Genomic DNA, 25,832 nt, shown 5'->3' on the forward strand with positions numbered 1-25,832 from the left:
CTACAATCTTAGTTGGCATAAAAGTCATCTGAAGAATTTTTTAAAGCATAAGATTCTTGGGCTATACCCACAGAGATTTTGATTCAGTAGGTCTAGAGTTAGTTGGGTCTGGGAATTTGCATTTCTAACAAGCTTCCAAGTCATGTTTGTTTTTTTGTTTTTGTTTTTGGCTGCATTGGGTCTTTGTTGCTGCACACGGGCTTTCTCTAGTTGCAGCGACCGGGCGCTACTCTTTGTTGCTATGCATAGGCTTCTCATTGCAGTGGCTTCTCTTGTTGCGGAGCGCGGGTTCTAGGCGCATGGGTTTCAGTAGTTGCAGCATGTGGGCTCAACAGTTGTGGCATGTGGGCCCTAGAATGCACAGGCTTCAGTAGTTGCAGCACGTGGGCTTAGTTGCTCTGCGGCATGTGGTTATCTTCCCGGACCAGGGATCGAACCCGTGTCCCCTGCACTGGCAGGTGGATTCCTAACCATTACGCCATGAGGGAAGCCCCTCCAAGTCATGTTTTATGTATTTATTTATTTATTTAGGCTGTGTTGGGTCTTCGTTGCTGTGCACAGGCTTTCTCTAGTTGTGGCGAGTGGGGGCTACTCCTCATTGCGGTGCGCGGGCTTCTCATTGTAGGGGCTTCTCTTGTTGCTAGGGGCTTCTCTTGTCGCAGAGCACAGACTCTAGGTGCATGGGCTTCAGTAGCTGTGGCACACGGGCTCAGTAGTTGTGGCTCGCGGGCTCTAGAGTGCAGGCTCAGTACCTGTGGCACACAGGCTTCATTGCTCTGCGGCATGTGGGATCTACCCGGACCAGGGCTCGAACCTGTGTCCCCTGCATTGGCAGGCGGATTCTTAACCACTGCGCCACCAGGGAAGTCCCCCAAGTCATGTTTATGCTGCTTGTCTGCTGACCACACTTTGAGTAGCAAGGTTGGTGACTTTAGACTTTTAGCCTATTAACTTTTAGTGTTAAGTAATAACACTATATATCTTCTCATTAGTGACACAAAACCCTTCAATATCTTCATATACAACTTCACTTTAAAAGCCAAAGTCTCTGAAAAATATTTATCAAGTATCAGCAACTGTGTAAATGGCAAAATTAAGGTATACCTGAACAAGCTTCTACAATAACTCTCTTAGAAAGACTTGGGAGTTACCGGCTGCAAGTATCTAGTATGAAAACAAATAAATATTTACATTTGCTCTTCCCTGGGAGTAAAATTTCTTGGTCACAAGAAGTTCATGAGGCATGTGTGTGGAACAGTGGTCCAGGAATGAGTATAGTTTTCTTCCATTCCAGCTTGTGTGCAATAAGCTCATGCCATTGGTACAGATTATTAAGCCAGAAATTATCTCTTTGATTACCCATGCTTTTTTGTTTACATACTAATAAATAAATCGTGAACAATTTTTTTTTTTTTGGCTGCGTCGCATGGCTTGTGTGATCTTAGTTCCCTGACTAGGGATCGAACCTGGGCCCATGGCAATGAAAGCACGGAGTCCTAACCACTGGACTGCCAGGGAATTCCCTGAACGACTTTGAACCATTGTGGATGTTGGCTTTTTCTAGCTTTACCTGTCTGCTGCATTGGCACATCCCAGAACTTGCAACCTGTGCTTAGAGTCCTTAAAACCTCGTTTGCTCATCAATCATTGTTAATTTTTTTTTCTTTTTAAGAAAACAGAACAGAACAAAGCTGTTTCATCCACCGTATATACACGTTTGAGACTAAGGTTTTCATTAAAAATTACCTTAACAAACTGTCAATATAATTTTCATCTTCTTCATGAAAAGAAGCTATTTCATCATAGTTGTCCAGATATTTTATACCGTGATGCTTCTGAAATTTCTGCAGCCAATCTCCTTTTTTTTTAGAAAAAAAAATTATTTATGTATTTGGCTGCACTGGGTCTTAGTTGCGGCATGAGGGATCTTTGTTGCGGCACGCGGGATCTTTAGTTGCTGCATGTGGGATCTAGTTCCCTGACCAGGGATTGAACCTGACCCCCCTGCATTGGGAATGTGGAGTCTTAGCCACTGGACAGCCAGGGAAGTCCCATGCAGCCAATCTTCTGATATTCTCTACTCATAAAGGTTCAGTCTTCCATGGCATAATCTAGCTTGTTTCATGAACAACAAACCAGTCAGTGGCATATTCACATTGCTTCATTGTTGAATCCATTCAATCATGGTCATGTCAATATCTTCATTTTTGCCCTCTGAAAAATTTCTATTCTTCATTAGTTCTGGTCATTGTTGTCCCTGTAAAACTTCAACTCTTTGTCCTTCTATTATTTCAAGTCATATGTGGTGTTAATTCCCATACCTTATTCTTTAGTAAGATGTCTCATAGACATACCTGATCAAACTTCGCACTAACTCTATTTTCTGTGCTATTGTTAATGACAGATGCTTCCTTTGCTTCTTATTCTTACCCACAGGAGTATCTTCAATTTTCTGGGCATTTTTTACAGGGCAATTAAACTCAAACTGACAAAATAACAACCATCTAAATGAAAAAGGCAAACAATATTAGTGAACAGCAGAGATGTCTGTGACTGGTAAGAGTGTTGAGAAGCAACTAATGCCTCATATCAGCTGAGGCCAGGTTTTGCTGTCAACTTAGAAAAAAGTTTGGATTTTCAAAGTTTTTCAGGTTTGTGAATTCCATGTTAAGAGATTTTGGAGCTAAAGTAATATATTTAATCAGTCTCCTATTGATGGCTATTTAGAATGTTTCAAGTATTTTGCAGTTGCAAACAAGGTTGGAGTGAATAACTTTGTACAGATACCATTTCACATTTGTATAAATATATTTGTAAGATAAAATCCTGGAAGTGAAATTGCTGGGTCAAAGGACATGTACATTGTAATTTTGAGATATGCCAAATTGCCCTCCACAAAGGATTACCGACCTATACTTCCACTCTACACCTTTCCAAACACAATGTTTTATCAAAATGTTTTCTTTTATTTTGAAATAGTTTCAAACTCAAAGAGAAGTTTCAAGAATACTACAAGCATCATAATTTTCTTCCCCCCGAACCATCTGAAAGTAAGTAACTGACTTGATACACAATCACTCCTTGGACTCTGCAGTCTATTTCTGGCAAACAAGGACACTCTTCTACATACCTGCCACATAACTATCAAAATCAGGAAATGTATATTGATGTATTACTACCACCAAAGGAGACATGACAAACTAAATGCAACACGTGATCTTGTATAAACACATATAAAGATTTTTTTTTTTAACATTTTTTTTTTTATTAGTTTCTGCTTTATAACAAAGTGAATCAGTCATACATATACATCTGTTCCCACATCCCCTCCCTCATGCATCTCCCTCCCTCCCACCCTCCCCATCCCACCCCTCCAGGCGGTCACAAAGCACCGAGCTGATCTCCCTGTGCTCTGCGGCTGCTTCCCACTATCTATCTACCTTACGTTTGGTAGTGTAACATATAAAGATTTTATACAAGATCGTGTGTTACGTTTAGTTTGTCATGTCTCTTCAGTCTTTTGACAATTTGGAAAAATTTCTGAGTCTTCCCTTGACATTCATAACCTTGACACCTTTGCACATTAGACTGGTTATTTTGTAGAATGTTCTTCAATACGGGCATGCCTAATGTTTCCTCATGATTAGATGAAGGTTTGCATTTTTGGTGTAATATAAAAGAAGTGATACTGAATTCTTATTCCTTCCTGTTAGGTAATATATCATTGTGACTTGACCCGTTACTGATGACATATCCATTGCCCCAAAGTTTCCTTGGGACCCTTGGTAATGCCTTCTTCCCTTCCATCCTAACCTGTCCCAGCTCCCATTCTCAGGAAACTGCTGATCATCTTTCTGTCACCATAGTGTGCATTTCTAGAATTTTACACAAATGGAATAATACAATAGGCACTGTTTTTTCTTTGGTCTGGCTTCTTTCACTCAGCATAATTATTTTGAGATTCATCCATGTTGCAGTATGTATCACTAGTTCATTCCTTTTTATTACTGAGTAGTATTCTATTGTATGGTTATATCACAGTTTTTATCCATTCACCTGCTGATGGATATTGAGATTGTTTCCAGTTTTTGGTTAAAAATAAAGCTACTATGAACGTTCATGTTGAAGTCTTTGTATGGATATATGCTTTCATTTCTTTTGGGTAATACCTATGAGTGGAATGGAAGGATCATATGCGCAGGTGTCTATTTAACTTTTTAAGAAACTGCCAAATGGTTTACCAAAGTGGTTGTACAGCTTATGTTTCTACCTGCAATGTACAAGAGCTCCAGTTGCTCTTCATCCTTGCCAGTCTTTCCTACAGTCAGTCTTCACTACAGCTGCTTTTTGTTTTTTAAATTTTAGCCTTTCTCTTATTGTGGTTTTAATTTGCATTTCCCCAAGGACTAATGATATTGAGCATGTTCATGTGCTTACTTCTCAGAAGAATATCTTCTTTGGTGGAGTGTCTGTTCAGATATTTTTCCATTTAAAAAAATGGATTGTTCATTTTCTTATTATTGAGTTTTGAGAGTTCTTTACATATTCCGGATGCAAGTCCTTTATGAAATATGTGATTTGCAAATATTTCTCCCCCTCTGTGGCTTATCTTTTCATTCTCAATAGTAACTTTCACAGAGCAGAAGTTCTTAATTTGGTAAGTCCAATTTATCAATTTTTTTCTCTTATGGATTGTGCTTTTAGTGTTGTATCTAAGAAATCTTTGCCTAACTAAAAATGAAAATGATTTTGTCCTGTGTTTTTTTCTAAAAGTTTTATAGTTTTAGCTTTTACATTTAGGTCCTTGATCCATCATGAGCTAATTTTTGTATATGTTTTACCACTTTTTGAAAGACCTTCATTTCTTCAACTGAATTGGCTTTGCCCCTTTACTGAAATAGATTTGCCACATATATGTGGATCTGTTTTGGGACTTTATTTTCTTTCACTGATCTATTTGTGTATCTTTACATCAATAACCCTTTGCTGATTACTACACCTTTATAATAAGTCTCGAAATCAGGTGGTGTTAGTCGTCCCACTTTATTTTTCTTTCACAAAGTTGTTTCTGGCTGCTCTAGGTCCTTTGAATTTCCATACAAATTTCAGAATCAGATTATCGATTTCTACTCCAAAAAGCCTGTTAGGATTTTGATTTGGATAGCACTGAATCTATATATCAAATTGTAGAGAATCAACATCTTAATAATACTGTCTTCCAATCCATGAGTGCAGTATGTCCCATTTATTTAGGTTTTCTTTAATTTCTCTCAGCAATGTTTTACGATTTTCATTGTATATGATTTTCTTGCACATATTTTGCTAGGTTTATTCTCAAGTATTTCATGTTTTCTTGATGTTATAATGATAATTTTAAAAATTTCAGTTTCTGATTGTTTGTTGCTGGTATATTGAAATACCATTGATTTTTGTATATTGATCTTATACCCTGAAACATTGCTAAATCTATTATTAGTTCTAATAGCTTTTTGTAGACTCCATAGGATTTTCTACATAGACAATCAATGTCATCAGAGAATAAAGACAGTTTTACTTCTGCCTTTCTAATCTGGATAGCTTTTACTTCTTTTTAGTGTTTTATTGTACTGGCTAAAATCATTGGTATGATATTGAAATAGAAGAGGTGAAAGTAAACATCTTTGCCTTGTTCTTGATGTTAGGGAGAAAACATTCAATCTTTTACCATTAAGTATAAGGGTAGCTGTATCACAGATGCCCTTTATCATGTTGAAGAAATTCCCTTCTATTCCTAGTTTGTTGAGGGTTTTAATTGTTTCTATTAGGAATAAATGTTGGATTTTATCAGGTCCTTTTTCCATATTACTGAGATGATCATATAGATATTCTTCTTTACTCTATTAGTGTGGTGAAATACAGTGATTGATTTTTGAATGTTAAACCATCCTTGCATTCTTGGGGGGTAAACCCTACTTATTACAATATATTATCCTTTTTATACGTTATTGGATTCAATCTGTTACAATTTTTATTAAGAATTTTTGCACCTATGCTCATGAGAGATATTATTCTGAGTTTTCTTTTTTCTTTTTTTTTTTTTTGCGGTACGCAGGCCTCTCACGGTTGTGGCCGCTCCCATTGTGGAGCACAGGCTCTGGACGCGCAGGCTCAGCGGCCATGGCTCATGGGCCCAGCTGCTCCGCGGCATGTGGGATCCTCCCGGACTGGGGCACAAACCCGTGTCCCCTGCATCGGCAAGCAGACTCTCAACCACTGCGCCACCAGGGAAGCCCTGAGTTTTCTTTTTCACAATAGTTTTTTGTCTGATTTTGGTGTGAGGATGATGCTGATTTTATAGACTGAGCTGGGAAATACTTCCTCCTCTTCAATTTTCTGCAAGAGTTTATACAGAATTGTTATGTTTTCCTTAAATGTTTGGTAGAATTTACCATTTAGTCCTGGATTTTCTTTCTTTTCTTTCAAAGGTTTTTATTTACCAATTCAATTTCTTTGAAATTCATTTCTATTTATTCTTTCCTTTTTACTGTGATAAAATATACATAATAAAATTTACCATTTTAACCATTTAAGGGTACAATTCAGTGACATTAAAGACATTCACATTGTTGTGCAACCATCACCACTATTTCCAGAACTTTCTCATCATCCCAAATTTGTAGAGAGATACTTTGAAACTATGTAAATATCCTGTTCCTCATCAAATGTTCAACCACTAGCTTAGCATCTATTGCTATTTCTTCACTGTGGCTATTCTAGGTAACTCATATAAGTGGAATCATACAATGTTTGTCTTTTTGTGTCTGGTTTATTTCACTTAGCATAATGTTTTCAAGGCTCATCCATGTTGTAGCATATATCAGAATTTCATTCCTTTTTATGGCTAAATAATATTCCATTGTGTGCATATACTCCATTTTGTTTATCCATTCACCTGTTGATGGATACTTGAGTTATTTCCAACTTTTGGCTACTGTGAATAGTGCTGCTATTAATATTGGTGTACAAATAATCTGTTTAAGTCCATGTTTTCAATTCTTTTGGGTATATACCTAGCTAATTCTTATTTATTTTTGAGTGAACTTTGGTAGTTTACGTCTGTGAAGAAATTAGTCTATTTCATTATGTTGTTTAATTTATTAGCATAAAGTTATTCATAATATTCCCTTATTAACATTTTAATGCCTTTAGAATTTGTTGTGATGTCACTTTTCCCATTCTTGATATTGGTAATTTTTGTCTTCTCATTTTTTCTTCATCAGTCTGGACATAGATTTCAATTTTATTTATCTTTTCAAAGAAACAGCTTTTTGTCTCATTGATTTTGTCTGTTTTTCTATAGTTTATTTCACTGATTTCTGTTCTGATCTCTATTATTTCCTTTCTTTTGCTTACTTTAGGTTTCATTTGCTCTTCCTTTTCTGGCTTCTTAAGGCAGAATCTGAGATCACTGATTTGAAACTTTTCTTCTTCTCAAATATAGGTATTAAGTGCTAAAAATTTCCTGCTAAGTAAAGCTTTAGATCCAATCCACAAATTTTTATATGTTGTGCTTTTTCATTCAGTTTACAATATTTTCTAATTTTCTTGTATTATTTTCCCTTTGTCCAATGAGTTATATGGAAGTGTGTGGTTTAATTTCCAAAACTTCGGTGGATTTTCCATATATCTTTTTATTACTGATTTCTAATTCAACTGTGGTTGTCTGGAAAAGATTTTTATTTCACCTTTGTTTTTGAAAGATATTTTCACTGGTATAGAGTTCTAGGTCAAAAGTTTTTTTTAAAAGCACTTTAAAGATTTTTCCCCACTGTCTTCTGGCTTACACTGCCTCTAATGAGAAACCTGCTCTCATACTTATCTTTTGTCCTTCTTATGTAATGTGTATTTTTTCCCTCTAGTTGCTTTTAAGTAAGATTTTCCCTTTTATCACTGGTTTTAAGCAATTTGATTATGATGTGCCTTGGTATAATTTTCTCCATATTTCTTGTGCTTAAGGTCATTGAGCATCCTGGATTTGCAGTCATCCTTATCCTGCTTGGAATCTGACACTCCATGCCAGGCCACTGCCACCCCCACTTCCAACATGGATGACTATTGTCATATTTATTACTTTTGCCAATAAGATTTGTGAAAAATGTTATCTCAGGGTAATTTTAATTTGTATTTCTCCAGTGAGGCCAGGCATTTTAATTGTTTAAAAGTCATCTGTATCTTCTTTTCTGTAGGCTTGCCTGATCATATTTTGTTCAATTTTTGTATTGGTTTTTTGATCATTTTTATATTGATTTATCTGTATCTTTTATCTTTTCTACAATGAGCATGCATTTTTTTGCAATAAGAAGACACAACAAAAAGTAATTTTAAATTTAAAAAGTGCTTTTAAAAACTCATGTAGTTTCCTGGTATTGGAAAAATATTCATAGTCCATGGTAGCTAGTATTTTATTATAACTTCTCAGGGGCTTATTTTCACTTCTCTTTGTGATTAAACCTACATAACTAACATGGAGTGTGTGAACTTAAAAGCCTGAGTCACTCTGGACTGCCTATCTTTTGACCAGGGGCCCTAGAAAAATCATAAACTCTCGTATCTGTAAAGAGATCTGGAGCTCCATCACTTCAGTAGATCTTCCAATGGCCCTGGGAAGCTGACAGGTCATTGACAATGATCCCCATTTTATAGATTTTTAAACCAGAGGCTTAGAAAGGTAAAGTGACTTTATCATATGGAAGGTTAGATTTAGAAGTTACCTTAAATATGATCTCATTCTCTGTACTCAGAGTCCTACAATTAGTAACTACAGCAAAACTTTGGCTTGGACTCATGTGTTCATTCTAATAGCAGTAATCAAAGTGAGGATCCCTATCACTATAAGTGCTTAGGGGAGGACAGATAGCTTCTCTTGTTCAGGAGACAGCAGGCTAAGCCTTTGATAGGCCATGACTGGGCAGGCATACTGGGGGTGCTGGAGCCTTAGGTCTTTCTATGCTCACCTTTGGCAGCAGTCAGCATGGTGGAGGCCAGTTCACACTGCTGTGATTCCAAGTGTCCAAGCGTGAACCAGCGAGGGTAACGGCTGGGCACCACAGATACCATATGGTGAGGGTGGGAAGTGTCGCCTGCAGAAGTTGAGTTTTCTAGAACAGGTAACCTAGAAGACCCAGGGAGAGTCATAAGCTATCACCCAGACCCTTGCCATTTGGAGCCACCTTAGGGCAGCTTGTTCTTTGCTGGGGAGGAATTGGGCAGGAAAGGGTTAATGAAGAACTTTGAAGGTTTTGAAACCTGTGGTACCGTACTTTATATGAGGTGAGTGCCTGGGCACTTGTAGAACTCAAGCTGAATAGTTCTTACTGCAGATGGATTTGAAAGACAGTTCAAAAACCATAAGATTATTTTTAAAAGCATAAGAAATATATGCCAAGTAATCCTCAGCAGTCCTTTTTGGTTGAGCTGAGGAGCTTTCTCAGCCTTATAGCCTAACTAAAATTCTTCTTCTGTATGTTCTGCTGCATCCTAGAGGTCCACCTGCCTGAACCAAGAATCCTATTCTAGTTTGGAAACAGGATGCCCATAGCTCATTGTTCTCAAGTCTTGATATAGAAAGACTTACTTCTACTTCCCCAGATGTATCTGGTGACCTATGCCTGGGAACCATTTCTCAGTTAGGTATGGAAAGGCTCAAACCCCTTGTGAAGCTGCCAAACTGGGCCCAGAACAAAAGAGACTCAGGCCTTGGGTGATCCATATCTGTTAAAAATTCAGAGACTTCCTCAGACAGTTCACTGAGAATGCAGCCAGGGAGCAAGTGCGTCACCAGCAAGGCATCCCAGATAGGAATCCTAGATCATATGAAAATATCTGAAACATTTTAGGGCAGGCTGATGGCAGGTCCAATAGAATAGAGAAAGAGTGAAGAGAAGAAAGTGTGACAAACAAAGAAAAAGAACATATGAGACTTCTGGTTTAGTGGAGGCATTTGGGCTAGGAAAGGGCTACCCACCTCATGGCACGTAAGGCTAATTTATAGGACAGGTCTGGATCATGAGGCAGTAGAGCTGAGAACAAATACTTGGCAAAGGTATGCATGGGAACACTCTCTCGGTGGATGACTTCTCCCAGACCACTGAAGGGGCCTCCTGCAGGAAGAAGATAAGCCAGCCAGTTATTTATCTGTATGCTTTTATTTGTCTGCCTGGACTTGAGCCTTAGGATCCCATATGTGTTTGCTAGCCATAAGAACCTTCACTATACTTTAACGTCAAAAATGTTGCTATACCTGTGCTCTGTTAGAGAGGGGAACCCAGAGTCACAGGCCTAAGACTCGGTGACAATAGCCCCTTCTCTACTTACCTTCCAGGAGTAAGATGCACTGCTTCTGCAGTGTTTGCACTAGCTCATCATCCAGCTGCAGCTCCTGGAGTCGACTCAGGAGCTGCTCCTCATTACGGCACACCTTGTCCTGTGCGTAGAGGCCTTCAGGCATCACCCTCTGTTGACCCATCCCCATCAGAGCAACTTCCATGGCCAATGACAGGTAGGACTCACTGCTGTCTGGGCAGCCTGCAGCCACAGGCACATGCTGGTACACAGGAGCTCTGCTTTCATTCATGTCTGAGGACAACAGGGCACCGGATTCAGTAGGTCAGGCCCCATGGATTTTTCTGCCTCTCTTCCCCCCACACTTTGGAATACAGCTTGGTCAAGAGCTAACACAGGGAAGCTGAGTCAAACACCAGAACAGTAAGACAAGTATACTGAAAAAAGGTTATTTTACAGGGTTACAAAGTTTCCTAACTCCTTCCTAATGCATTATCTGGCTAGGCCAGCTGGGGAAGAATACAATCATACTAATCTTTTGCTAGAATGTTATGTAATACTATAATTATCTATTTTTGTGTCTGTCTCTTCACGAGAATGTAAGAACCTTAAAGGAAAGATACTTTATCTTACTGCCTGAGGCACCTCCAGGGCCTGGTATGTGGATGGAGCTAAGTGTATGTCTATGGTAAATAAACCCCAAGTACAACTTCGGGTTTTCAAGATGTAAGTGTCACTGTGCAGATGAAACAGACCAAAGATGATGAGTCTTTTTTTTTTTTTTTTTGCTGTATGTGGGCCTCTCACTGTTGGGGCCTCTCCCGTTGCGGAGCACAGGCTCCAGACGCGCAGGCTCAGCGGCCATGGCTCATGGGCCCAGCCGCTCCACGGCATGTGGGATCTTCCCGGACCGGGGCACGAACCCATGTCCCCTGCATCAGTAGGCGGACGTTCAACCACTGCGCCATCAGGGAAGCCCCGATGAGTCCTTTTTCAGGGGATCAGAGGGAAGATAGGGTAGCCCCTACCTTGCACTGGGGCCACCCCTTGTATCTCTACGCACAGAAATCCAAATCCATCCAGTTAAACTATTACTTTTGTGACATTTGCAACTTTTATGTTATTATTACTTTATATGTTCCACCTTTGGGTTCAAAGTTTCAGCAGGAGAGCACAGGTTTAAAAGCCAGAGTCCTAATTTCTTTCCTTTCCCCTTCCTCCATCTGGTAAATATTTATGGAAGACTATTAAATGCGAGTTATTGCCCTAAGTGCTAGGATCACAATGATAAGTCATAATTTCTGCTTTCAGGGACCTGACAGTCTAGTAAGAGATACTTACTTGTAAACAAATTGTAATGCAGTGTGCTAAATACCGTAACAGATGTATGTATACAATACAGTGATAGCATAAAGGAAAGAAGAATCAGTTCTGTCTCAAGTCCTTGCTACTTTGAGACTTTATTAAATTACTTCCCTTTTATTTCCGTTTTGTAAATTTGGTACAAAACCACCATAAAGGAGAATGTTCAAGGGGAACATGAGAGTATTACACAAGGTATATACACTGCTGATGGAAGTTTTTGCCCCCTTCCAGACTCTGAGGACTACTTGGCCTCTGACTCCTCAAATCCCCCTAGCCCTTCTTATTCCCCTTGGATTACTCTTTAGGCATTCACACGGTAGGGAAGTGAGAGGAGCAAAGGAAGACTGAGGCTGGCACAGTAAAATGGGTGAGTAGGACAGGGCCAGTCCACAGAGTGGGAAAGGAAGGTGGGAAAGAGAGCAATCCCAAGAAAACCTCTCAGGGGAGGTCCAGTTTGGATAAGAGACCAAAAGGCTGCAAGAGGGGTAAAACAGCCTCTGTCATGGAGGAGAAGAGAGCTCCCAAGGGCAGTTTCGGCTTGCCTTGGGCTGACTCCTGTACCTGACACTTCCAGATAGCCATCATCATTCAGGCGGCAGGCCTCAGTCAAAGTGAGAAACAGGCAGCCAATGGGATCCAGGGGGTGGCCCACCCAGCCTTCTAGGTTTGTGATCGTTGTGGTTCCTCTCTGCAACAGTTCTGGAAACAAGCAGGTCAAGGTTTCAGAGAGTGATAGAGACACACTGCTCTCTGTCCCTGCCTGGTCTCTCCATTAGTCTCTTCACCAGTCTCTTTCAGACATTGGCCCTGAAACTCAAAGTAAAGCTTCCCTCACTGTCTTGCTTTGGGTTGATGAGACTGGTCACAAGCTCATCAGCCAGCTCTGAGGCATGTGGTATGTATTTAGGCTGCCTGCTGACAGCACACATATGTAGACACAGCTTTACAGATCTTCTCATACCAGATCTTAGTGGATTCAACTGTCCTGTGAGAGAGGCAGGCCAGCATTATTATTCCCATTTTACAGATAAGAAAACTGATATTCATAGAGGTAAAGTGAGGCACTCCACACAGCACGTAGAATGACCTAGAATCCCCTATCCCCTGTAACACCAGGAAACTTAATGAAAATTAAGTACTAGGCCTTGCAGCCCCTGAAGATCCTCATCAGCCTCAGCCTAAGGAGTTAAGATGGCTCTTGATCACTATACCTTTCTTCTGATGCTTGTAGATTTCCAGCTGCCGTTGCTGCTGCAATCTCAGAGTATTGATAATGGCCACTGTGAGTCTGAGGGCCTCTTTTGGGTAACCATGGGAACGCAGGGCATCAACCCGAGCACAGGCTGTAGGCACATGCTCTACCAGATGAGAAGAAAATATTTTGATTGAGTTATATTTTCAATTCAGGAAAATTCATGCTTGACAAAGGGAGACTGTATTCAGTTCAGTTCCTCAAATTCAACCTGACATCTACTGTGTACCAGAAATTGTATTTTATCTTTTAGGGATAGAAAGTTGAATAAGTCACACGTACTACCTCCAAGGAGATACCCTGCAGCCTCAGTGTAGTGGTTTGGTGTAGAAAGGGACAAAGAACTAGGATAATAAAATGTTGTACCTCTTTGTGAACATGTACTACAGGAATGCAATGTAGCAACAAACTGCCTTTATAGAGGGAAAGGCCTCATTTGTTTATTAATCCTATGCTTCCTGAGAACCTATTAAATGCCAGGTAGCATGCTGGGCAAAGCAACTACAAAGATGAATAAGAAATGGTCACTTTCCTCAAAGTGCTCACAAATGATACATAAACAGATCATTATAAAACAGTTGAAAAGAAACGGCATGATAGAAATATACACAGAAAGAAAATAATATTTGAGCTATATCCTTTGTAGGGCAAGTAATATTTTAAATATGTAGACAAGCAGGGAAAGGCATTCCTGGTTGCCTTCATATATAACATATAAACAGAGGCATATAAGTAAAAGCATAAAAAGTATTCTAGATAACATCTTCAGAGTACAGCAAATAGTTCTGTGTGGAGTTAAGTTATGTGGCTAGAGATAGCCTGGAAAGGTAGAGTCTGGGATGTTAAGAGCTTTGGATGCCATACTAAGGAGTTTGGATTTACCTTACGTATAACAAATGACTACCAAAGGCTTATAAATGGGGAAGTGATTATAATGAGATTTACGGTTTATTTTGTGATTTCTTTTAAGATAACATTAAAAATTATACAAATAATTACAGAAAATTTGAAAATACAGATAAAATAGAAAATAAAGATTGGAGATGACCATTATTTCTAGTTTCATATTTCATTTTATGAAAAAAATATATATCCAGACTTTTCTATTTAATTTTAATAAAAATGGGATATTTTAATTATTGTTTTGTAACTAGGTTTTTCCACTTAATAACGTACTGTAAATATTTTCCCATATCATTAAATACACTTCTATAACATTAAAAATGATTACATATCATTCCACTGAATATGCATACTATCCATTAAGTCAATCAATCCCCTACTATTGGACATTTAGATTGCTTCCAATTTTTCTCATCTGTACATTATACATCCATGCTCTAATAAACCCCATAACTTTATGCATATTTTTAGTTAATTATAGCTCAGGATAAATTCCTAGAGGTAGAATTCCTGGATCAAGGGCTATGAATGTATTTTAAAGGCTTTTGATAAATGTTGTTGAAATGTTGTAAGCATTTACATTCCTACCAGTAGTATATGAGATTACCTCTCCTACATGTAACCTCTCCTCTACCAAAACCTAATTATCTTTGTTTATAAAATTTCTGACTATTTGCAATCAAAACATGATAATTCAGTGTTGTTTTGATTTGCATCTTTGTTTATTAATGAGGTTATATTTTTTCTCATGCTTGTTATATATATGTTTTAGAAGTGTTAGATCAGAGAAGAAGAAATATAGTCAAAGGGAATTTCAGGTGGATTCAGCAAGATCTTGTGAAAGACAAAGATATGGGGTGAGGGATGGAGGTAGGGAATTGGGAGATGATAATAAAAATGTACGCTATTGTAGTAAGACTCAGAAAATGCGTATTTTTAAAAAGTGTCTAGTTTGGAATGGGCATTCTGTAATAGTCAAGAATAGATTGACAGAGGCTAGAGGAGGGTTTAAACTCACAATGGAACAGCTCTATTCTGTTATGATGACGGAAGGAATGAGGAAAGGAAGACAGCTTGGTGACAAATGCAGATAGTGCCTTAGCTACTAGTACAGAGTAATTTAAGTTTCAAAGTTCATGCCTTTTCAGCAAAATATGTAATTTCAGAGTAGATTACAATGTTGCTCAGTAACTGCTGACTAAGAGAGCCTGTGAACTAATGTCTAATGATTTTGTTAGTACTCTCTCAGATTTACTAACTCCGTTCCCCTCCCCAAACTTAGGGAACAATATAAATCCCTCTATTTGAGGTTACTGTACCTCATTTGTACACATGCAAATCGCGCAGGCTACACATAAATACCCTGAGGCCCTAGTCAAGGCCCCAGAAGATCTGTATGAAGACTGTCCAAAGTGTAGTTGTGTTGCTGGTACCTATGCAGATGGCTCACTCAAGCTTGGCATGAGGTGAGAGTGGGCTCTGAAATTCTGAGAGTAGGACAGGTACACTTACCAAGCCACAGTGGCTGGCCTTGGGAATTAAAGAGTAGTCTCTCACTTTCCTGCTGGCAGGCAGGAGCTATATATACATCACTGCTGATTATTCGCTGTAAGTGGCTGTCCTGCCAATGCAATTCACGGCCCTCGATGGCTCTAGTGAACACTGTCCGTCTTGGTCTGGATAAAGAATCTGGGGAAAGAAAGAAATGCAGCAGTTCAATGATGGGTAATCTGAAGCTCTAGCTCCTGTGTCTTCTTCAGGGTGGGAGGAATGGCAGAAGAATAGTGTATAGTTAGTGACAGCAGTCACTCTGCCATCTGTCTGGGTGTTCATTGTGTTGCTTCTTTATTGGATAGCTTTTAGTGTGTCTGTGCCCTCTATGGGAAGAACCTTTCTACATAGATCTATGGCTGAAGACCAATTTCTCCTAGGACCCAGAGCCACATGAAAGAGAGGAGGGACAGTGGTGCTCAGCTGCTCAATTATGAGGATACAAACTGCTTCTATAGAAGCCAGAGGAACAGAGAAGCAGCTAGGTAATGTCCCTGGCCAACTCATAACCTGTTTCTTTTACAGCATGACCCACATCAGACTAAGTACTTCTGTGACATTGATATAAAAGCTGAAAAAGAGCTGAAGCCCTGTGTATTCTGGTATCTTTATCACACTAGTGTCTGCGAGCTTACAACCTTGTTCTCCCATAAGAAAAACTGATGCTGACAAAAGACTAAATTGTTTTCTCACTGGAGCCCTACCATGCCATCTCTCTTCAGGAAAAGGGCTGCAGGGAAACAGTAGACAAAGTAAGCTCAATTCTTCAGGGTGGTATGTAGGAAGACCAAATGGAAGATACAATCATAAAATGTGGATATAGAAGGACTCATGGAAGTGACATTTAAGGAAATAAAAACATAAAACGATCATTTAACTGACTCTCTGCCAGACTAAAAACAGTTGAAACTATTTTGGGATCAAGAACTGAAATACAGATATTTCCAGAGATGCCCAAATGAGTTGTGAATCTACTGATCCTGTGCAAAAATATTGGGAGGGAAAGTCAGAGGATTCAGACTGAACATGAAAGAAATGAACATATTCATCTACTAAGCAAAAGTCCTTGGAATCTGGTCATCTCTTCAGAAACTGGTATATTCCATAGAGTGCAGGCTCAGAGGATTAAATCAGAATAGCACTGACAATATTTACTGAAATTGCTTCTCCTTCATGTCACCCCTCAGTTGAAGCACAACAACCCTTCTACTGGCTGCAGTCGGAGCCCCTCTCCTGCTAAACTGAGAATCCACCGTGGGTCTGCTCAGCCCACAGTGGGGATTAGGCTCCCAATATGTTTTGTATTTCATGAAGTCAGCAAATAATGACTGCCTACTACATGGCAGGTACTGTTCTAGGTATTGAGGATATAAGAAGTCCTTGGCTTCATGGACCTTTATATTCAAATGGGGAGAGACAGTTAAATGAATGTATAGTATAGTAAATATATAAGATGGTTATGAGTGCTAAGGAAGGGACTAAAGCAAAGTTAGGGAGAAAGGCAAGTTGGTATTGGGTGGGGGTTATTGTCTTGTATAGCATGGTTTTTAATAAGGTAACATTTGAACAGAGAACTGAAGGAACTGAAGAGCAAGCCTCAGATATAACTAAGGGAAGAGCATCCTAGGCAAAAGGAACAGCAAGTGCTACTGGTGGGAACAGATTTGGAGTGTTTGAGGGTAGTGAGGAGGCCAGTGTACCTAGAATGGAGTAAATAAGCAGGAAAGTCATAAGAGATGAGGTCAGAGAGATACTAGGAAACCAGACCATGGAGGGCCTTCTGGGCCATGAGGCAAAGATGAGAAGCCACTGGAGGTCTTTGAGCCATTGAAGGTATATGATCTGATATGCATTTTAAAAGGACAACTGGCAGAAGTATTGAGAATAGACTTTACGATGAAAGCAGTTAGGAGGCCACTGCAATAATTTGTGAAAGATGATGGTAATCTGTTCAGAGTAATAAGCAGTGGAGGTGATGAGAGTAAATGAACCCTGGATATATTCTGAAGGTAAAGGTAATAGGATTTGCTCATGGATTAGATCTGGGATGAGAAAGACAAGAATCAAGGATGACTCCAAGGTTTTTAAGATAGACTTGTCATATATGCAGACAGGGAAGACTGCAGGAGGAGCAGGTTTGGGTGGGGCTAGAGGGGTAAGAAATCCTACTGATATCCTATTAATATCTAAGCTGAAACATCAAAAAGGTAGATGAACATGTAAATCTGGAGTTGAGAGGAAAAGTCTGGGCAAGAGATATAAATCTGGATGTTATTAGTATATAGATGATTATTAAAACAATGCAATTACCAGTGGAGTAAATATAGAAAGAGAAGTGGTTTGATAACTGAGCCCTGGGTACTCTAGCATTTTAGGTTGAGAAGTGGTGGGGAGACAGTAAAGGAGATTGAGAAGGAGGGGCCAATGAAGAGGAGAACCAAGAGAGTAGTGTCTTGGAAATAAGGTGTTTGAAGGAGAGAGTGATCGATTGTGACAAATACTGATGATAGGTCAAGTAAGATTCTGACTGAGAACTAGATTTAGCAATGGTTAGCGTTAGTGACCAGTCCAAGAGATGTTTCAGTACTGAAGGGATGAAAGCCTGACTGGAATGAGTTGAAGAGAGAATAAGAGCAGAAGAAGTAGAGAAGATAAATATAAAATATTCTTTTGTTTTGAGCATTTTTCTTAATTCTACCACTTATTTCTACTACCTCAGAGAAACAAGGTGGTAGACAGAGAGTCATGTGTGGTCAACAAGAATGTTTTTTGCTTTGTTTTGTTTTGGGATGAAAGATAAAACAATGTGCTTGTATACTCAGAGGAATAATCCACAAAAATCTATGACGCAGGAGAGAGTAGAGATAGTTCCTGGGGTGATGTCCTAGATAAAAGGAATAAGATTTCAAGAACAAGTGGAGGGTTTGGACTTAGAGAGAAGCACAAACAAAAACAGCAGAAGAGGCAGAGTAGATGGCTATAGACAGAAGCAGATGTGGTGATAGAGTTTTGGAAATTCTCTTCTGATTGCTTCTATATTCTCAGTGAACAGGAAGCAAGTCTTCAGGATGAAAGTGAGGATGGGGAGAAAGTACAGAAAGTTTTAAGGAAAAGATGGTGTGAAATAGTAATTTAGAAGACTGAAAGAAGGCATAGACTAGGGAAATGTAGTTGATGTCTGGACAATACTATGGACCCACTTGAGATTAGTGGTCATAAACTTAAGATAAGGCCAGTTATCATAGTCATGTTTCTCTCCACCACGTTCAGCTGTGTGGGTGTGAGCACTGAGTAACTAGAAAGTTAAACTGAACTACTAAGGTTAGGGTTTTGCTATGTGAGTGTAACTAAGGGAACGAGGGGGTTGAGTATGTATGCAAGGTAGTGATTATAATGATGCACCAAGGAATCTAGTCGGGATAAGAAGGAAAATGAGGCTACCACAAGAATGAAAAAGTGATAGGATCAAAATTCCTAGTGGATCAAAGAATTACTGGAACTGGAATACCAGAGAAAATAACCTAGTAAGACTGGTGGTGCTAATTAGAGCTTCTTGAAATTGCGATTGTGAAGAAGGTGTAGTTATTGGTAATGACAAGCTTTAGGGTATGATCTTGGGGTTGCATAGCTAAGTTATGATAGAAGATAGACTATTAAAAGAGAGGAGGTCAAAGAACTGAAAGACTAGAATACTGAAAGTACCATCTATGTGGCTATTTAAATGATCAAGAATCATGACAGAAGTAGAGGCAGAGAGTAGTGTTAGTGAGCCAGTAACCAAAAATCTTCAAGGAATGAGGGGGATTGCCCCAGAGGTCAAACGACCAAAACCTGGAGGGCAGCAGACAGCATATTTTAACAGCACTGACTTTAAAGCTGGGGGGTATTTTAGGAAGGAGGGTAGGACAATGATGTAGAAATGGCAGTGAAGAATAAGCAGGATGCCTATTGCTCCATCAGGCCCAAAGGTAAAGAGATGTGAGAGATAAATCAGCCAAAGCTTGAGAAGACCTAAGAGGAAACAACATCCTCAAATAAGAACCAGTAACAACGAATAACCAGTATACTGTGACAAGGAAGAAACTGCCAGACTGGAGGCACGTGTTTATACACATGTGACTCTCTCTATGCCAAACCAAAGTTAATACTGAAAGGATAGATTCCTGTGTTGTGGAGGTTAGATGAATGCCAGCAAGGGGTAGCTTCAAGTGGCAAAGTTGTAGGCTTTTCATCTCTCATTATCTTGGTTGCCTTAAATACACTGATAATCAATTATGGTACAGTAGATGAAGACCAAGCAAGAACAATAATTTAAGTGATTTCCTCCTAGAGGTTAAAAATATCAGTAGATTTATCACTTAAAATAAAAGGGAGGACATGTAAAATCAATGTCTGATAAAATCTACCAATAAAGGATCCCCATGGGCTAAAGAGCAATCAGTTGCCAACAGCAAATGGCCTGAGTTAGATGAACTAAAGCTGATGTGAATGTTGATGTCCAGTGATACCTGGTCAGTGGGCCCAAAAGGCAGAGGGTACAATATCACTGTACTGGATTTGTCTTAAAATGGAGCAAGAGTCCTAGCCATATCTCGGAATGATGACCCCCTCCTATAAATCTGCTGTATCAAAATTTGAGGAAAACAGAGAAAAGTAAGTAAGAAAGGCAATTGTCAGGACATTTTTTTAAGTTGTTTTTTTTTTTTTCTCCCAGGTCTTCTATCATTCCCTTGAGGTAGGTCTTCTGAGCTAAAACCAACCCCAACTGAGGCCAAGATCCATTAGTCATGAAAAACTTGAAGGGTAAAGAGGATTCATGAAGAGGGCTCTAGGAATTTATGCTGGGCACTGTAAGGACACTCTAGATGTGGAAAAGGACAGCATCCTCAGTGTCAAAGATACAAGCTTACCCTTATTTAAGGTTTGGCATTTCAAGACAAACAAAAGAACAGGCTTTTCTTATTTAGGATGACAATTCTGACAGTCCAAAAGTTGTCCAGCTACCTTTGTTCTCAGGCTTTACCCTCCGACCTTTTAGAGTTCCAGGCATGAAGACGCTAAAATGATATCTGGCTCACCTGAACGGTGACTGGCATTCTGGGGAAGTGCGTTGGTGATGTTGGGCAGCTCATGACCATAGTTCCCATCCTCCAGGGGACAGACATCCAGGTCATTCCACTTCTGCAGTTGCTGCAGCCAACAGGATTTTTCCTCCAATTTGCAATGTGGATTTAAAATGATGCACACCCATAACGCCCCTGGAAAAGAAAGCAACCCACATTCTTGACATCTCTCCTTTGATGTATGTCTAAGCCTTAATTTTTCAGTTTACTCTTTTCTTCCATTTTTTGTTGGTAGGAAAAGTTTCCAAAATATCAGCTTTTCTCAATATAAAAAACCAAATCTGAAAAAAACCAGCCCCAGAATCAAATCTGCTAAAGTTTTCAGAAATGCTTATTTTTCCTTCCCGAAGTTTTCTTAAAGCAGAGTGACTATATTGATATCTGGATATATGCCTGTGATGATGAACAAGACAGATCTGGGCTTGAATTCTGAGCTCAGATCTGCAGTCCAACAAACATTTATTGAGAGAGTTCTTGTTGAAGACCTTGTATTGGAGAATAAGATCCTATTCCTACCCTTGAGGAGCTGTCCAATGGGGGAGATAGATAAATAAACACAGTGTCATTTGAATATGATAATTGTTAGATAAAGATATATTCAGGGTACAATAATAGCACAGAGGAAGGGCATTTAGCATAAGAAGGAAGGTGCTCAGAAAAGGATTCAATTTTAGTTGACCTTGGACTTTCTGAGCTTCAAATCCCTCAACTGTAGAACTGAGATCATAATGTAAAGGGCCTAGCATATTATTTGGCACAGAGTGTAATTTAGTATTTCCCTTTTCCAGGGAAAATCGTTTATTTGTACTTGGATTTTGATAATGTTGATCAGCTGTGATGCCTTAAAACTATCACATTCTTGGATCTTCTCTGTCACTATAGCAGAGTATCACATATTCCACATAACCAATGAGTACTGTTTCTTTGACCACATCACCCTTCTTTGCAAGCAAACCTGCTTCTTATTTTCAAAGTTGGCTATGTGGCTGAGACAGAAATATTCTCAATCTCAAGTTAACAATAAGCCTGGCTGCAGAGTGTCTTAAGTTAAACATCCTTTGGGATGGTGTTACATATATAGACGGCAGTATATTCAGACACTATTTCAAGGCCCCTCAAAGTCAAATGGGAATGTTTTAAAAGACCATTTAAGCCTCAATTTCAGGTACTAACTAGAGATGATGAAAATTCATTTCTATTGGCTCAGTTCAGTTTTTCAAATCCACAATGAAAAAGAAACTACACTACGTAATATAATAGTATTATATAATGATGGTTCTTAAGGGGATTATAGTTAGGAGTCCCTCAAAAAATAATTATACTAAAGCATAGTAAACGCTATTATAACCACATATAAAGTGCTATGAGAATATGTATGATGGAACAATTAACTCTGTAAGTGGGGTCAGGAAAAGTTATAACATTTGAGTTTGGCCTTGAAGAATAAACATGAGTTAATTCTAGTTAAAAAATGGCTAATTAAATACATATGTTCATCATCAGTCCCTCTTGATACTTCACTAAAATGAAAGTAGAGGGATAAAAACAGGCATAAACTCACACAGACACAGAGAATGGGAGAGATGAAAGAGAAGAGTCATAAAATTTGGGAATCTGGAAAGCATGTGGATGAGAGATAGCTGACATAGCAGAAGAAAGTTGAAAACTCCATCAGCAGTTAAGAAAGCCCAGCAGCAGACTGATTCATGCTGCAGAGCCCCGCTGAAAGTGGGGCCGAAATATAGTGGAACAGGTTAGAAGTTTGTCAAAGGTCTCAGGATCACAGACTTCCTCCTCTATTCAAGGTAGCTCAGTGCCTGTTCACTCCCTCTCCTGGAAGAAAACCAGAGCTTTACTCACTGGCAAGATAGATTCAGAGAGGCTCTGGATTGGGAATACTGTGTACAACTGAGGGTGGGGTTTCCATGCGAAAAACTGAGGGAGTAAGAAAAATATACATATTGTACAAATGGACACCCTCACCCCCACCATCAAACCCTTTCCCTATTTGGTTCTGAGAAAACTGTGACAGGCTTATAATCCAGACATGGTGTTCATGTCCTAGTGTTTTGTGGAAGGTAGAACTTGTGAGTAAAAAAATTAGCTGAGGAAATATCTAAGCAAAGTGTTGAAGGAGCAGCCTGGTTTCTCTTGACTGCTTATAGTAAAATGCAAGAAGAAAGAAATTATTTAAAGACAGAACTGTGAATCAAAAAGGAAGCAGAACTTAAAGATGTGGAACATGCTCAGCCTATCCACATTGAAAAGAATGAGAAAGCCTGTTTGGGAAAGAATATAACGGTGTGACCCTTAGAGAGGTAAATCTTCATTTTTTATTGTAGGAATAAAAAGAGAATACCTAGAATTTAAAAAATCAAGAAAGAACAGTTATTTAGAAATGTGGAGGCATGTTAGAAAAAGCAGCTAAACGAATTAAAAATTGCTCTTTCTGAGAAGTAGGAACTGACAATGTGAAGGAATATGGCATAGGAATATTGTTTTTTATTATAAAGTTTGTAGAACTCTTTGACATTTTAACCTGTATACATGTATTACTTCATTTTGAAAGAAGAATGAGAGATAAATAGGAGTGGTTTGGGCAGAGAGATTGAGGGAGGGTATAGACCCAAACAGGAGAAAGGACATAAGCGAAGGCAAAGACGTTCTTATGAATCATTTTAGTCTCTTTGGATATTTAGTCTATTGGATGTTTTTTCCTTTTGGTAGAAAATTTTTGTAATCTAGCATGTTAGCTTTTAGTACTATTGGGACTGTGAGTTCCTACCAATTACAGTGTCCTTTCTGAACACCAGGTGGCAGGAAATCCCTAATATATAGGAGGTAAAGGAGGTGAAAAATTTCTAACTGTGTGACAGTAAGAAAGATGCACAAATATTCAGATCATAGAAATTACTTTCTCTACTTTTAGAATTTAAGAATCCTAAAGGCCTGTATAAACCTCAAGAAAAAAATTTTTTTCTTCACATTGTAGTCCTTTCCTATGGTGTCTGTGTTACACTGTTTGCTGGTTCTTGTAAAATTAATGTAGGGATAGGGTCCCACCCACCAACAAACAAAAAAGATAAGAAAACCTCATCATTTAAGATGTGGGAAGAGGAGCGCTAAGAACAGAATTTTAAGGAAGCACCAATATTTAAGTTGTGAGCAGAGAAGAAGGAGGAATAAGCAAAAGAGATTAAGAAAGATAAGAGAGATGGAAGAACCAGGAGAAATTAGTGACCCACAAGCCAATTAGCAATGTCCAATGAGGCAGAGTGTCAGTATTAGTAACAAACATTTACTTTACAGTTTAAGATGTGCTTTTTGTTTATAGTGAAGTAAAAGATTTTCACATTTAATCTTCATAAGTATAACGAGAACCAAAGAGAGGCCATTAAACTTGGCCTTATGAATGGCAAAATCAATAGGATAACAGGAACAGAAAACAGATTGGGTGAGTTGAGAGAGGCTTAAGAGGTACAAAAAAAAACAGGGAACTAACTACAGTCATCACGGAGTTACTATTTCCCAGGCACTGAAATATTAAAAAGGGGATCCCTAGAAAGTGAGTACTTTCACCTGTAAGTTTAAAATGAGTTTTCTGTTTTATTAAGTCATTATGGATTTGTTTTAAAAAAAACTCGAGATTGCTGCATCTCTAAGAAAGAGACAAGGCAAAAAATCCTGCAGGTGCCTACATGTAATAGGCATGTAGGGACTGTGTTACCACGATCCAAAAGCAGATTTTCCAGCAACTTAAAAAAAGCATCACCTGAGGATACGGGGAGGGGGAAGGGTAAGCTGGGACAAAGTGAGAGAGTGTCATGGACATATATACACTACCAAATGTAAAATAGATACCTAGCGGGAAGCAGCCGCATAGCACAGGGAGATCAGCTCGGGGCTTTGTGACCACCTAGAGCGGTGGGATAGGGAGGGTGAGAGGGAGGGAGACGCAAGAGGGAAGAGATATGGGGACATATGTATATGTATAGCTGATTCACTTCGTTATAAAACAGAAACTAACACACCACTGTAAAGCAATTATACTCCAATAAAGATGTTTTTTAAAAAAAGCATCAAAAACTCTAACCAAGTGTAGGTACTATGGAAGTTAAAATTTTACATAATTATTATATATTAAATATAATAATAAACAATAGTGACAAGTTATTTCTTTTTATGGGCTACGCATTATAATAGGCACTTTATATATATTATCTTATTCAGTCTTCCAACTGTGCGGGTCAGCAGGTCTTGGATTGGGTGTAGAAGGTAGAAAACAGAGGGAACCTAGGATGACTCAGATTTTCTTCTAGAGCAGCTAGATCCATCTCACAACCCTGTACTGAGATGGGGAAAATCAGGCTTTGGCGGGAAAAATAAGAGTTCTGTGATGGTCATGTTAAGTTTGAGATGTTTCTTAGACACGGTGGGAAGCTGGACACTGAGCCTACAGCCCAAGAGAAAGGTCAGGGCTAGAGACATAAACTTGTGACTTGCCTACATCTAGATTATATTTAAAGCCATGGGACTGAATATAATCACTTAGGTACAGAATGTAGACAGGGCAGTGGGTACTGCAGAATACTCAATATTTAGAAAGGTTGAGGAAAGGAAGAGGAGCCTACAAAGCAATCTGACAGAAAGTAGCCAGAATGTGGGAGGAAACCCAGGAGGGTGTGGGGTTATGGAAGCTAAGAGAATACGTTTCAAGACGGGTATGGTCAATTTTATTGAAAACTGCTAAGAGGTCAAGTAAAATAACAACAGAGAAGTGGTCACTGCAATATGGAAGTCACTGGTGACTGTAGCAAGAGCTACTTGTCAGTAGAATGGCAGCAATGAGCAATGGAAGCTCAATTGCAGTGGGCTCCAGAGAGAGAATGGAGGTAAGCAAATGGAAAGAGTGACTGCAGACAAGGTTTTCAAGAAATGTTGTTTTGTGGGATAGGGAGGGTGGGAGGGAGGCTCAAGAAGAAGGGGATATGGGGATATATGTATACGTATAGCTGATTCACTCTGGTTTTTTTTTTAACATCTTTATTGGAGTATAATTGCGTTACAATGGTGTGTTACTTTCTGCTTTATAACAAAGTGAATCAGCTATACACATACATATATCCCCATATCCTCTCCCTCTTGCGTCCCCCTCCCCTCCTCCCTATCCCACCCACACTTCCAGGTGGTCACAAAGCACCGAGCTGATCTCCCGGTGCTATGAGGCTGCTTCCCACTAGCTATCTATTTTATTTTATTTATTTATATTTTACATCTTTATTAGAGCATAATTGCTCTATAATGGTGTGACAGTTTCT

The 25,832-nt window shown here is 39.0% G+C and overlaps 1 protein-coding gene across 1 annotated transcript in view; it reads right to left on the reverse strand.

Moving 5' to 3' along the window:
- The window catches only part of ZSWIM5 (zinc finger SWIM-type containing 5), a gene marked incomplete at both ends in the record, with an annotated part of 255,304 nt that overhangs the window by 14,612 nt on the left and 214,860 nt on the right, over positions 1-25,832 (reverse strand). The window contains 7 exons of the mRNA XM_079698739.1: positions 8,994-9,151; positions 10,004-10,139; positions 10,354-10,614; positions 12,247-12,384; positions 12,897-13,043; positions 15,353-15,529; positions 20,470-20,649. Coding sequence (XP_079554865.1) covers positions 8,994-9,151; positions 10,004-10,139; positions 10,354-10,614; positions 12,247-12,384; positions 12,897-13,043; positions 15,353-15,529; positions 20,470-20,649 — 1,197 coding nt within the window. The remainder of the gene's footprint in view (positions 1-8,993; positions 9,152-10,003; positions 10,140-10,353; positions 10,615-12,246; positions 12,385-12,896; positions 13,044-15,352; positions 15,530-20,469; positions 20,650-25,832) is intronic.

The sequence above is a fragment of the Hyperoodon ampullatus genome (assembly GCF_949752795.1).
Source record: "Hyperoodon ampullatus genome assembly, chromosome: 2".
NCBI classification, from domain to species: domain Eukaryota; kingdom Metazoa; phylum Chordata; class Mammalia; order Artiodactyla; family Ziphiidae; genus Hyperoodon; species Hyperoodon ampullatus.